The 14,901-nt window shown below is 47.8% G+C and overlaps 1 protein-coding gene across 5 annotated transcripts in view; it reads right to left on the bottom strand.

The window, feature by feature from the left end:
- Positions 1–1,041: 1,041 nt before the first annotated feature.
- Positions 1,042–14,901, bottom strand: part of SPATA6L (spermatogenesis associated 6 like) — a 51,941-nt gene continuing 38,081 nt past the window's right edge. For 2 of the 5 annotated variants that reach the window (XM_047700913.1, XM_047700912.1), the window contains 5 exons: positions 13,273–13,307; positions 12,311–12,510; positions 7,868–7,961; positions 6,718–6,820; positions 1,185–1,269 (listed from right to left, as the gene is read on the bottom strand). In XM_047700913.1, coding sequence (XP_047556869.1) covers positions 6,731–6,820; positions 7,868–7,961; positions 12,311–12,510; positions 13,273–13,307 — 419 coding nt within the window. In that variant the 3' untranslated portion in view covers positions 1,185–1,269; positions 6,718–6,730. Of the gene's footprint in view, positions 1,270–6,717; positions 6,821–7,867; positions 7,962–12,310; positions 12,511–13,272; positions 13,308–14,529; positions 14,707–14,901 lie in introns of those variants that run through there. The other 3 variants (XM_047700911.1, XR_007122404.1, XM_047700914.1) reach the window with 3 other exon arrangements.

The raw sequence follows: 14,901 nt of genomic DNA, 5'->3' as shown, positions 1-14,901 counted from the left end.
GAGATGCAACATGGGGGGTTAAGGGGGTAGGAGAAGAATAAATGTAACAAGATGGGATTGGGAGGGAGACAAACCATAAGTGACTCTTAATCTCACAAAACAAACTGAGGGTTGATGGGGGGAGGGGGGTTGGGAGGGGGGGTGGGGTTATGGATATTGGGGAGGGTATGTGCTATGGTGAGTGCTGTGAAGTGTGTAAACCTGGCGATTCGCAGACCTATACCCCTGGGGATAAAAATATATGTTTATTAAAAATAAAATTAAAAAAAAAAAAAAAACTACAGTCCTAAGAAACCAGGCTCCTCTTACAAATGTATCCTAGAAGGGGAACATTTAGAGCAAGATCTGAGTTCTCCAGATGTAAGGCTCCCTCCTCCTAAGTTGTCAGTGGACTTTGTGTAAATCAAGCCTATCACTAAAAAAACAAACCAACCACAAAAAACAGATTTACCGAAAAGAAAATCAGGTTGACAGCCTTTTCCTGGAGGATTTTTCAGGTTATTCCTCTACATAGCAGCCTCCTCTAGCTCATGTAAGATCTAAGCTGAGGAAGGAAGAAAGGAAGGAGGGAGGGTAGGAGGAGGGGGAAAGGAGGGAGAGCAGAGGAAAGGGGGAGGCGGGAGGGGAGGGAGGGAAAGGAAGGAAGGAAAAATTTAAAAACTTTCCAAAAACACATCCAGTGGGATGCCTGGGTGGCTCAGTTGGTTAAGCACTGCCTTTGGCTTAGGTCATGATCTCGGGAATCCCTGCTCAGCAGGGAGTCTGCTTCTCCCTCTCCCGCTGCCCCCTCCACCCACTTGTGCGCGCGCTCTCACTCTCCCTCTCTCTCTCTGGAATAAATAGTAAAATCTTAAAACACACACACACACACAGTGACACAAATGAGGAGCACCTGAAAAGGCATCCTGACACTTTCATTAGAATTCCAAAAAGTGCTTTCTAAATGAAAAAGCACCTGCCACCCAACTACAATTATTTTCTATTAGGAGCTCGAAACACATCGGCCAACTATAACATGAATTCTCTGACTTGACAAGAAAATATGAGCCCCACACAGGAAACACTTTAATCAGTGACTCTTACCTGGGCACAAAAGACTGAGTACAGGGTTTGATTTGAAAGGGGTGAGACACTGGTGATTCGTAACAAAAGCTGTTGTTCTTTCTCTAAGGACGTGTCAGTTGGCTTCCTGAGTGAATTGTCCACGACGCTCCTCCCGCTCTCCTTCAGGTTCCCTTGTGCAGCTGGAAGTTTCACACGCTGCACATGGTACAGAGAAAAAGGCAAACTGTCAGCACCCGGAGGAGAAGGTGGTGTCACTCGAGCCCAGTCCTGGCACGGAGCCCTACCTGGGATCACCGGGGTCTGAGCCGGCTCTACAGCCTCAGGGTGGGAGGAGGCCGCATTAGGTAGCAGGACTCAGTGGCCTGTGACCTTCGGCAAGCTACCAGCCTTCTTTGCATCACATCAGGATGAGATAAGCCGAGTATCTACCTCTTAGTGTTCTCCTGAGGAGTACACAGCCTCCTGGGCTCACAGTGAATGCACAGAAGCTGGGCTGAACTGTTAAGCCCGCCCCCATTCTGTTCCATGAACAGGATCATATTTTTGGACACGGAGAGAGTCCGTACAGGATTGGGGGGGGTGGTATTCCAAGTCCCCCATCTCAAGCTGCCTGCAGGATTCTCCATCCTAAATGTGCATCAGAATCTCCCAAAGAACATTTTTTAAAATATCCTTTCCAGGGGCACCTGGCTCAGTGGGTTAAAAGCCTCCTCCTTTGGCTCAGGTCATGATCCCAGGGTCCTGGGATAGAGCCCCACATCAGGCTCTCTGCTTGGCTGGGAGCCTGCTTCCCTTCCTCTCTCTCTGCCCGTCCCTCTGCCTATTTGTGATCTCTGTCAAATAAATAAATAAAATCTTTAAAAAAAAGCAAACTCAACACCCAAAGAACAAATAATCCAATCAAGAAATGGGCAGAGGACATGAACAGACATTTCTGCAAAGAAGACATCCAGATGGCCAAGAGACACATGAAAAAGGGCTCCACATCACTCGGCACCAGGGAAATACAAATCAAAACCACAATGAGATACCACCTCACACCAGTCAGAATGGCTAAAATTAACAAGTCAGGAAATGACATGCTGGCGAGGATGCGGAAAAAGAGGAACCCTCCTACACTGTTGGTGGGAATGCAAGCTGGTGCGACCACTCTGGAAAACAGCATGGAGGTTCCTCAAAAAGCTGAAAATAGAGCTACCCTACGACCCAGCGATTGCACTACTGGGTATATACCCTAAAGATACAAACGTGGTGGCCCAAAGGGGCACATACACCCGAATGTTTATAGCAGTAATGTCCACAATAGGCAAACTATAGAAAGAACCTAGATGTCCATCTACAGACGAATGGATAAAGATGATGTGGTATATATACACAATGGAATACTATGCAGCCATCAAAAGAAATGAAATCTTGCCATTTGCGACGACGTGGATGGAACTAGAGGGTATTATGCTGAGCGAAATAAGTCAATCGGAGAAAGACAACTATCATATGATCTCCCTGATATGAGGAAATGGAGATGCAACGTGGGGGGTTTAGGGGTAGGAAAAGAATAAATGAAACGAGATGGGATCAGGAGGGAGACAAACCATAAAAGACTCAATCTCACAAAACAGGCTGAGGGTTGCTGGGGACAGGGGGGTCGGGAGAGGGTGGTGGGGTTATGGACATTGGGGAGGGTATGTGCTATGGTGAGTGCTGTGAAGTGTGTAAACCTGGCGATTCACAGACCTGTACCCCTGGGGATAAAAATACATTATATGTTTATAAAAAAATTTAAAAATGAATTTTTTTAAATCTTAAAAAAAAAATCCTTTCCAGGCACCAGCCAAAGAGATTCCAATTAAATAGGTCCAGAGCGAGGCCCAGGGATCAGGAGTTTTCAGAGCGCCTCCCCCTCCCCCGGTGATTCTAATGTTCACCGAGGACCACTGGCCCAGGAATGTGCCCCATGGTTTGGGTGGCCAGTTACCACCTGTGTCTGTTGGACTGGCGAGACTAGAGGTCCTGGGATGAAGGGAGGGGAGACATCATCCATTGTATCAATCCCCATAAGCCACCAAATAGGCCCCTCCGAGCTGTGACTGAGTCAGAGAGAGGCCCCGGGGTTGAAGCTGGGGATGTGCAGGCTGACCCGCTTTTTGCTTTGGTTGTAACACAGGTGAAGGGACCTCAGGGAGAGGAGGTACCACAGCCCCTGCCTGTCCACTGGGGACAAGCGAGGTTGGAAGCCGTGCCAGCCACTGTTGCAGGACCTGGAGGCCGAATGAGCTATGACAGAGCAGAAACCAGCTTTCTCACTAATTTCTGTCTTTTTTGTGTGTTTCTTTCTTGGTTTATTTCCATTTTGCTCCTCGTTAATTTTAGAAAGGGTTCTGTGCTACCGTTCTTGTCTGCGTCTGAGGACATAAGCCCTGAGTTCCTTGGCCGCCCTCCTAGGAGGATCCCTAGTGGGGTGGCTCCTGCTGGCCGGCCACGGTGGTGGGACACTCATGGGCCAGCGCTGGGGCCATCTGGTCAGTCTCTGCTCCCTTCTTGGGAGGGTTACCCTAACGAAAACCAACTCCGATATGAGGGTTGGAGGAATTAGGTGCTAAGTGGAGGCAGGTCTGGGAGCAGAAGGCAGAGGGCCTGGGTCTGCCTGCGGGACCTAGAGGTGTCAGAGAAGGGGGCCCTGGAAGCCCGTCCTTGAAAGCGGAGTCCCAGTGAGCTCATGCCAGACAGGGACGATCAGATCCCACCCTTGGTAAGGATCATGACACAGAGACAATCACACCTTCTAAGAGAACTAGGGCTGATCCTAGAGGGAGTAGGAAGTGGTTTGTGGGATTTGCCGGGGGCGTGGGGGGGCAAAGTCACATAACACGAAATTGTGCTTATGGTTATAACATTTTAACCATTTCAAAGTATACAAGGGATCATCTATTTTATACCAAAAGTACCAAGTCCCAAAACATCCAGAATAACGAGAAATAGATGTACTCCAACCCCCCGCCCACCCAGTTCTTCCACCCGTTCCCTTGTCAGACAATCGGATTCACTGTTTTTGGTTCAAGAATCACTGGCCCTTCTGCGCTAAGGTTTACTGTTCCATTTCCCCCAGGCTGGAGATCACTAGGAACCCAGGAGAGAGATGTCCGCTAAACAGTGAGCGCACAGAGGTTGAGAAGGCATGAGATAAGAACTAGAGCTGCAAGCAGGAGGGCGTCTTTGAGAAAAGCAAGGTGGGGGACAAGGGGTGGGAGCCCGCGGGGGCTCCTGCACATGCTCCTCCCAGAGCTGTCTTCCTGACCCCGGGGGGACTCTAGCCGACCCATCTCGGCAGCCTGATCTCCTTGTATGCACCCTCCCTGGATTCACGGAGATACTCAGCATCCTTCTAATAAATGCCCTGTTTGCTTAAGATAAGCTGAAGTCACCTGAGTTTCCTTACAACCACCAACATGTTCACCAACACGGCCCTCCAGCCCTGCCTCACCATGAATGCATGACCCAAATGTGGGGCTGACATTCCAAACCACTGGGTGGGAACTCGTGTCATCAAAGAAACCCATTTTCTGCCCTTTTTTTTTTCCCATAAACTCCACCCCCAACATGGGGCTCGAACTCCTGACTCTGAGATGGAGAGTCACACGCTCCACTGACTGAGCCAGCCCGGCACCCCAAGGAAACCCACTTTCTAAGACAGGAGTTACTCAATTTTTTTCTTCCCTTCTCTCTATTCCCTCCCACCAGCAACCACGTATCTGCTGATTTTATGTAACTTGATGTCCCCCATGCTGAGAGTCAACACAGCTTGGCATTCAGCAATTACGTGGCCACGTTCCCATGGCGGTCATTACGTGGCCACATTCTGTGTAACTGCCTAATAAATACCTAGATGACGATTTTGGCAACTGGAGCTTAAGTGGCCCGGAATCCACCCTTTCATCGACCGAGCAGAACATTCTGAGGTAGAAGCTAGCAGAATGGGCTATCAGCGAGCCCTCCTCCACATTCCGTGGTGCTGATGGCGGAGAGTCCTGCCAGCCTGGGCGCAAGGCGGCTTGTGCCTAAAGCGCGAATGGCCCTTGAGCCAGACTTTCAGGAGCCTGCCTACCGTGAACACCTAGCGTGTCATCCCACACGCCTTCACGGCTCAAAAAGGTTCCTAATAATTTCGATGTCTCTAGGCTGTCGTTGCTGCGTTCGTAAGAGCACAGGCTCCTCACGGGAGATGATCAAGGGTGATGTCCACAGACCCTCCTCAATTCCAAAGGGCTCCCTCTTTCACCCCAGGGCTCCCCTATCACACTCTAGGTTTGGGGAGACAATGGAATGTAATGCTTTAATAGCATGGTTGCTGGGAGCGCCTGGATGGCTCGTTTGGTGAAGCATCTGCCCTCGACTCAGGTCATGATCCCAGAGTCCTGGGATCAAGCCCCACAACAGGCTCCCTGCTCAGTGGGGAGCCTGCTTCTCCCCCCCCCCACTCTCTCTGCCCCTCTCCCCTGCTCATGTTCTTGTTCACACTCTCTCTCTCTCAAATGAATAAATTTTTTTTAAAAATCTTTAAAAAAATTTTTAACGTAAACAAACAAACAAAAAAAAAAAAACGCATGGTGTCTGAAGCCAGACCACCCAGGTTCATATTCTCAGACATGCCATTCACTGGCCATGTGACCCTGAGCAAGTCACCTAAACCTCCCCATGCCTCAGTTTCCTTATCTGTGAAATGGAACTAATGGTAGAACCTACTTCATAAGGGTGTGGTAAGAATTAGGTATTAACTCATCTGATGCATGTGAAGTGTTGGCACCAGTTCCTGGAGCTTGGGAAGTGCTTAATAAGGAAGAGGTATCATAATTCCAGGCCCAGATAGAAAGGGATGAGAAGAGAACACCTCAGGAATAACGTCACCCGACAGTGTGGCCAACTACTGACCACAGACCTGAATTCTACAGCTGTCTCGTCACCCCATTCCACATTCACTCACGAAAAAATATTTACCCAGTGCCGAGGTCATGTGCTACCAGGATGGTAGCAGGATGGCAGGAGGGGGAGTGAGGTTCTCACTCAGGGCCCACTCCCGGCATTTGGAGTTGACTTTGTCTATGTTCAGTGGGATTCCACTGTTGGGTGCCAAAACTGGCTACTAGTTAGCAGAAGGGACAGAGTCCCTGACCTTGGGAAGGTTTCATTAGTAGAAGGGGCAGTCAGCCCTTTATAAAACCCATGTACAAATATAACAACAAATTGTGTCAGCTTTAGGAAGGGAAACGGTGGCGCGCTAAAAAGGTATGCCTTGGAGGGGAAGGAAGTGTCCTGGAAAGTCATGAGACCAGAGGATAAAGAGAAGTGACCCAAACAGGATCAGGAAGTACTATTTCAGGCAGAGCATAACAGGAGCAAAGGCCCTGTGGCAGGAAGAGACTATTCAAGGAGCTAGAAGTGGTACCACGAAAGAAGATGGGAGGGAGGCAGAGGAGAGAAAGAGAGACAGAGACAGGCCTGGCAGACCACAGACACACATGCTGTAGTCCTCCTGTGTGGTTCTTGGGGTCTCCAACCCATCTCCTCTCCACCACATTTTCTAATTACTTCATCCTGACAGCAGGAAATTATTTAAGCCAATCAAAATAAGAAGCAGCACTTAAGCTGCTTACTTACAAAAGACAGCAGCTTAAAAATATCTCTGTTCATGCACTGGGTATCCCTTCACCAGGTAGCTTGGTCTTTCGATGATATACTTTGCTCCAGAGACAGAATATTCCTATAACAAAAGACAAGCCAGCAACTGCGTTACACATAGTGTAACATATAAATCATTACACATATAAATCAATGCTACTCAGATGTGTGCTTTTGCATTTAAGAGGCCTATGGACCTCATGTCTGCCATACATGGCAGTGGGGAGGGTTTAGTATCCGTGTGTACGCGTACATGCAAATTCTCCCTTCTTTCTTGTTCTTCTCCCTCCCTCCCTTCCTTCCCTTCTTTTTACATTTTCAAAGGATTATTTTACTTGAAAAGACAAAGCAAAGCCAACGACTTTGCCAAGAGGAAGCAAAGTAATTTACAACCCCTCCCTGTGAAAATCAATATTCGTTTATAAGAGTCATTCTATAAATCTGGGCTATGCCTGTGTTTAAGTTAAGACCAAGATGACCACTTTGACTATGATACAGTATCCTTAAATCCAACCACTGGGGCCACTGCTAACCTTTCATTTGAGTTCTTTTCACATGATGATGGGTCACTTGGCTAACTGCCGCTAGCCTGCAGTAGAGAAAGTACTGGGTGTATCTTATCTTTGGGTCAGAAACACTCCCCAGATCCCACACGTCAAACAGCCAAAACACCTTATCAACTTTTAATGTTTTCTTCCATGTTGTAGCCTCACACAGACCACAACTTCTCTGGACTGGGGGATTCCTGTGCACAGTGCACAGGTCTGGGCTTCCAGCCAGGGAGACCATCTTCTCTCTTTGAAAGATCCATGCTCCCCCTCCCTGCAGGACCTCCACCCAGCAGGTGCCACCCTGCAAACTCTCTGCAACTCATTGCTCAGATGGAAGCTCCCTGGTTTCTTCCTCCAGGAAGCCTACCCTGATTCCCCACCAAGTCAAGTGCCCCCTTTCAGATGCCCTCAGGACACCAGGACCCCTCTTTGGTAAGCATCACAATTTTACATTTAACTCCGTGGTTACTGGATTAATGTCTGTCTCTCCCCCCGCCCCACTGCCCCTAGCCCTAGACTGACGCCCCCGTTCCCATGTGATTTTGTCAGTAGAGATTCCGCTGTTTCGGAAGCCCTACCTTGTGCAGGTTTTGCTGAGCTCTGTGGGATGTCAGGAGACTGCACACCCTTTCATGGATCTTCCTCCAGGAGGACTGAGAGCAAGGGTGGAACCTGGCCAACACACGAAAGCAGGGCGGAATATTATACAGCTGCTAAAAAGGATACTTCGAGTACAGAACACAGTGTGCGGCTATTTATAACTTACTAGCAAGAAGCAGCAGGAACGAGCAATATACACAGTGTGCTTTGCACGTCTTCATTAACCATCCGCATAAGATACACACTGACAATAAAAGCAACCGGAATGTGAAGAATGGTTGGTGTTTGAGTCTGTGGCTGTGAGTGATCCTTCCTTGTACTTTACTGGGCATTTCAGGTATTTCTCTCAATCCTTAGAAATTTCATCCATAAATGTTTAACACAAAATGTAACCCCAACTGTTTTCCGCCGCAAGGATTGTATGTTTCATCTCATTTACTTGAGGCTACTCAGACCCAAACATCACCACAGATGGTACCAGAGCCTTCCAGTTCCTCCGATGGGAGGCTCCCTTCCACGGCTGGCCAACCCTGCTCCCCCGGCCTGGAAGGCCGCCACCCCAACCCCAATCCCAACTCGTGTGCACCCTACCCACCTTCAGAGCTCAGTCCGATCACTGGCTGCTCAGCAAAGCCCTTCCTAACCTCCTCCCGCAGAGGGAGCTGTCTACCCTACTACCTGCACTTGGGGTCCATTCCCCCTTGCTCACAGTTTTTGACCACTGACACCTGGTCAGTATTTGGCTCATGTCTGTGTCCACCCCTAGACTGAAACTGGCACTGGGAATCCAGGGCCCTGTAGGTACTGAATACCACGTAGGTATTTAATATTCCTTGAGTCACTGAATTCATCCCTTCATTCATTCATCTTTGGGAGGGGAGTGGGTACCAACACCTAAACTCCGAGGCAGAATGGGCCATTTGGTGATGAAGAGCACAAAGACCATTTTCCAAAGATTCTTAAAGAATTTCAGAAATTTGGGTACAATCATTCTCCTTAGCTAATGTACGATAAACACTGGACAGTCCTGGGCAAACCAGATGGCTTCTCCATGACTATGCTATCCTTTGTCACAGTTTCATGGCCTAATTTACAAATTCATAGTCAAATTATTTCTAAAGCTCTCCATTTAGAGGGACTCTGGGCAAACAGAATTTGCTGATCCATCAGAGGTAGAGGATAACAATCTGGTCTGCAGCCAGAGTCGTCATCCTGCAGTCAAATGTGCTAACTCCCGAGAAGGAACTTGCAAAACCCCCTGCTGCCGTCCAACAAAACCCAGACTCCTTAGCTCGGCTTCCCCAGTCCCTCAGGCTCTCGGCCTTGGCACCCACTATTCCCGCAAGCTGGTCTAACTTCTAGACGCCACCAGGGCCCCCTGCCTTCTCACCACCCATCCCTCCCCTCCTTCAATTCCATCATAATCCAATACCCTCCCCTCAAGGTCCCCATGGAAATACACCCTCCTCCGTGAAGCTTTCCATCGGTGCATTCCCTCCTCCTCCTTTCTACCCTAATAATGTTTGGTCCATACTATCTCAAAGCTCCGCCTGACAGAAAGCCCTCTGGGCACACTTTTTTAAATCCTCTGCTAAGCTGGAAGTTCCCAGAGATCAGGAGAAATGTCTTAAATGTTAGGGTTTCCATTCCAGGCTAGCAGACCGGCTACCAATCCTGTTCTCCTCCAAGGCACTCTTCTGCCCACAGAGACGCTACAGGCCGCCACACACCCAGCTCCAATCCCAAGGATTCTGCCTCCGTAGATAGGAGGCGAGTTCCTAGTGAGCCACAGCTGAGAACACTGGCCGGCTGCATAAAGACACTCAGGAGAGGCTGCTGGAGATTGCACAAGCCATCTCAGAAATCTATTTTAAAAGAAATGAGGCCTTCCTTATCTCCCTCTTGAGGAAGTTACCCACCTCCTGCTCTGTCTCTCACCCACTTGTGGATGGTCCTTCTGTTAAACGCATCTCATCCAGTGACGTGAGTGTATGCCGGCCTCCCGGTCTAGTATGGGAGCCACGGGCAAGCAGGGAGCCATCCTGACCATTCCAGTCCACCTGGTAGGAGCTCAGCAGAGGCAGCCCCAATTCCGTCCCTCAGAAATGCTCACTAGACTGATTATGAGGAGTTTGGGAAATGTATAAACACAGGCACATGGACAAAAGCTATAAGCTGTCCCTGATTCTGACAGCAGAGAACCATTTTGTACCTGTAAGAGAATGGCTGTTTGATCATCACACCCATTTTACAGATGGGGAAACCAAAGTCTAGAAGGTCTACAAGGCTGAGCACTTCTGTGAGATCACACAGCAGTTAGACACAGATGGGCACCAGAACTCACATCCCTGACCACCAGCTGAAGGTCCTTTCCCGTCTCTGTTTAAAATCTTTATGTCCAGAGGCTAAGCCAAGAGGAGATGAAGGCCAAGTAGAGAGAGGGTCGTAAATGTCTCTAACCACCTGTCTCTGCGTGCCGGGGCTGGTTTTTAAAAAATCTATTTCATGTTATTTTCCTCCCAAGAAGTAAGTAATCAGGAATTCACCATTCTTTAATAGATTTTACTAAAATATTTGACTTGGTCTCCTCAAGTCTATGATACAACATTTCAATGTAAATGTATTCTATCATTTCTGCAAAGCACTAAGAACGCACGGCCACTTTCTTAGTCTTAGTCAAACTTAATATAATTCCTATTAAAATTGCAGGACTTTTGTTTCATTGTGACTTTCATTCTGGGATTTACTACCTACTGGGTAGTACTACCTACTATACTACTTACTGGGATTTACTACTACTGGGATTTCCTACCAAGTCCCTTTGTGAGCAATCGTGTCACTTGGATACGAGACTCTCTCTCCTTATTGTCATGACTAACAGTGCAGAGAAGAGGAGACCGGCATAACAGTTTGTTTTTTTGTTAGTTTTTTTTTTTTTTTCCAGAACAACTGTCTTAAGAAAGACAAAAACCATGTGCTCTCATCTGTAGATGGAATTAAGGAAGAACACAAACAAGCTCACAGCTACAGAGACCAGACTGCTGGTGGCTGGACTCTGGGGATCAGGGGAGTCAAAAGGACAATTTCCTGTTATAAAAGAAATATATAGACATATGCGTGAAGACTACAGTTAACACCATTTTGGATATTTAAAAGTTGCTGAGAGAATAAATCTTTTTTTTTTAAAGCTTTTATTTATTTATTTATTTATTTGACAGACAGAGATTACAAGTAAGCAGAGAGGCAGGCAAAGGGAGAGAGAGGAGAAAGCAGGCTCCCCGCTGAGCAGAGAGCCCAATGCGGGGCTCGATCCCAGGACTCTGGGATCATGACCTGAGCCGAAAACAGAGGCTTAACGCACTGAGCCACCCAGGTGCCCCAAGAGAATAAATCTTAAGAGTTCTCAGCACTCTGTAGAAAAAACAAAATTCTATAGCTACGTATGGTGACCGAGGTAAACTGGGTTTACTGGGATGATCATTCTGCAATATACACTAAAACGGAATCATTACTCTGTACGCCTGAAACTAGTATAATATGTCAACTATCCATTTTTAACAACTGTCTTAAAAAGGTTATCTTCAGTGCCATTTTCCCGGAGCTAAGGTGACCAGACCGTCCTGGCTTGCCTGGGAATCAGGGGTTTCCCAGAATGCAGGACATCAAGGGCTAAAGTCACAGTAGTCCCAGGCCAGCTGGATGGCTGGTCATTTTACCAGATGGTACAGTCTGGAAAACAAAGGTCCCTCTCTCTATTTCTGGTCTGCCTGTCACATATACGCAACTGGGCGGGAGGTGGGGAATGTTATTTGTGACAATCCTATACATAAGCCAAGAAAACATGTCCCAAAAAAAAGAGAAAATACACCTACATGTTAATAATCTTTGCCTTTGAGTGGCAGAACTATGGGTGATTTTTTTTTCACTCCTTTTGTTTTTTTATGGAAGACAAAAATGGATAGATAAATAGCACCTATGCCAAGTTAGCTGTTTGTCCCATTTTCTTTTTTTTTTAAGATTTTATTTATTTATTTCACAGACAGAGATCACAAGTAGGCAGAGAGGCAGACGGTGGGTGGGGGGAGGAGCAGGCTCCCCACTGAGCAGAGAGCCTGATTCGGGGCTCGATCCCAGGACCCTGGGATCATGACCTGAGCCTAAGGCAGAGGCTTAACCCACTGAGCCACCCAGGTGCCCCATTTTTGTCCCGTTTTCAACAAACATCCTGAGATATGCTTTCCACAGGCGAGAGAAAAGGCTTCAACTCTTCCTTCTGGGAAGACTTAAAAACGAACACTGATTTTTCATATCAACAGCTGAATAACCCTAAGGAAGCAAGCGATGGAGTGACCAGGCTTCACTTCTGCTAGACGACAACACACTTTTCGCACAATGAAATAAATAGGGGGCTTGCCGCTGACCTTTCATCGCAGAGAAGGGGCTCATCCAGAAGAGGGCTGGCGGATCTGGAATGCTGGGAGGTGGCAAACGAAGCTTCCCCGAGGAAATCAGCATCCCCTTGGTTACTGTAACTGGGCGAGGGTTTTCCGAACTTACTTGAATCGAAAGGTGATGATGATTCTTTCCTTAAAACAATCCGTTCATCTGGCTCTTTGATAACCTAAGGGACAACATGCATGATTCTTCAGCTGTGATTTTGTTTTCGTTTGCTGAATTTAGAGCTGGGGGTGGGTGGGGTGAGGAAGGGGACAAGCGGATAGAGGGCCTGCCCCCCGGGGAGCTCCCCCAGTAAAAGAGGAGAAGGAACTGGCAGTGTGAGAGAGAAAATGCTCAGAAGCTCAAGGTCAAGGAAAGGTAACCAAAATTCTGCACATTTGGCATATATCCACAAGCCGAAAGAAACTCATGCTCTGAGGTTTGATTTATGAGCATATGGGATTATCAGGTTTGGTGAAGACATCATTTTTTAAATAAACTATTTAAATGCCACGGCATGAAAAGCCCCATATACTCCATTCTTTGCCTGTATCTATTTTCATGTTGGAACATCGAAGTTTGAGCCTTCATCTTCCCAAACCAATCAAACTTCAAGAGCAAGTGACTTACCACTTCTATGTATTATGAAAGTATCCGCTTAGGGAAAAAAGCAGGAAGAACACCTACTCCTGAAGCAGGTTCTGGGGCCACATGCAGGGGGATTCATTCCACAGATGAAGAGCGCGTACGTGAGGGCAACAAACCAACGAGCACAAAGCACACAGGAGGGCCCAGGCACCGCTCAGACTCTGCTGAGACTCCAGCAATCCATTCCCATGAGCAGCACTTGCTAGCAATACACTTCCCACCACTCGTCGGGGAAGGCACAATAACCAACATTAGAGCAGGAAGTAAGTCATTTCACAAATGCTATTTCTACAATTACCTTTACGTTAGCGGCAAGGCTGTCAAGAGAAGCAGCTAGAAGAAAGAGGAAGAGGTATTTCAGTGACTCATTACGACCAATTACCCCTAACACCACTGTGACATTTGTTCCACAGAGCACGGAAATATGACATGGGGATGAATTATTAAAGAATTTAAGTGCTCCCTTGTAAGTTACGCTGTCAACTTTTACAAGTCCCTTGAGTCACTGCGATCCTATCTAGGAGTGTTTCTGTCCTCCTGAGGCCCGATGAAGTTATGTTATTAATGACAGCGCACAGGGATGTGGGAAGGGCAAAGGAGAGCCTAAAGTGAAGCCATAAATTCGGTAATCCGTACACAGCCTGAAAAACAAAACTCGTACTGGCCCAGGCACCCAGAGCCTGAAAGAAAGCCAGGTGGCTGTCAGATAAATAAAATGCATCTACTCTGCCTTTTCTGTCATTCCCTGTCTTTGGTTTACGTGGAACCCTATTTATGCAGGAATTCTCGAGCATACTTGTCCAAGGTAGACACAAAGGTTAGGTAGAGACAATAAAGAGACAAGAGCTGGGGAAAGCATAAGGCAGGAGAGGTGCACAGCATAATCATTACCCTGAACGATCCTAAGTTAAGCAGACCTAATGCCAGAGGGTGGTGAGAATGACCAGGAAGTGATGTGATAAACACACACAAGCAGAATCAAGACTAAATTGGATTTTTCCAAATTCAAAAAAAAAAAAAAATGCTTTTGGAAGGAGTCTTTGCAAGGCTAGGCCAAGGCCACCGTGCCTTCCCCCTCTGTGCTTGGGGCTTAGGCAGTGACAACCGGCTTTTCGAGGATTGCTGATGCCCCCGTGCCACTAGCACTAAGAAGAGAGATACGAAAAGGGCTTTTTTCCAGCCCAGCGCTCACAGCCTCCAGTCACAGCCGTGGGTGTGTCTGTCTTGTCTCAGAAGCTGTCTTCTCCCCAGCTTCCAGCTGAGCAGGGGGGCTGGCAATGCTAAGGCCCTTTACAGCCACAGCCACAAATGTGCCTGTTGCCTAGAAACCCCCTTGCAACTGTTTGGAGCACTCCCTTTCACAGGAGGATAGCCCTTGTTCCGTTGTCTCTCAAAGTGCAGTCCGTGGGCCAGCCACATCATCACCTGGAAGCTTGCAAGAAAAGAGGGCTCCCAGGCCCCACCCCAGCCCTGCTGAATTCAAATCTACTCTTGAACAAGACCCCCAGGTGATTTAAATGCACATTCTAGCTTGAGCAGCACTGCTTTCGTCTACCTTAGGCCTGGATGAATGAGTGGACAGGTGACCTAAGCAAAGGTCTGGCTTGGAAGCTACAGGGACTCCAGCTGAGAAACCAGAGGTCTGAATGTCTTCTCTAAATGTAGGTATGCCAAACACTGGGGGTGTGACCAGTGCACACTCTGTAAGCTCTCTGGAGCCTCCCTTCTCCACCTGCCAGGATTAAGACAAAGAGGCCAAGACCGGTGTGATGCATGAGAGCCCCATCGTAACCGAGCCAGCATTAAGCCCAACATGTCGTCCCCACGAAAGGATGTCTGCCGTTGCCAGATTTCACCGTAAGAGGGAAGGCAGTGCTGCTTGTATGGGAGACATGGGTGATTTTCAATCCAAAGGACTTAAATGTCA

Source organism: Lutra lutra, chromosome 13 (assembly GCF_902655055.1).
Source record: "Lutra lutra chromosome 13, mLutLut1.2, whole genome shotgun sequence".
NCBI classification, from domain to species: Eukaryota; Metazoa; Chordata; class Mammalia; order Carnivora; family Mustelidae; genus Lutra; species Lutra lutra.
Note: the sequence above shows the minus strand (reverse complement) of the source record. Positions and strands in the feature narration are given on the sequence as shown.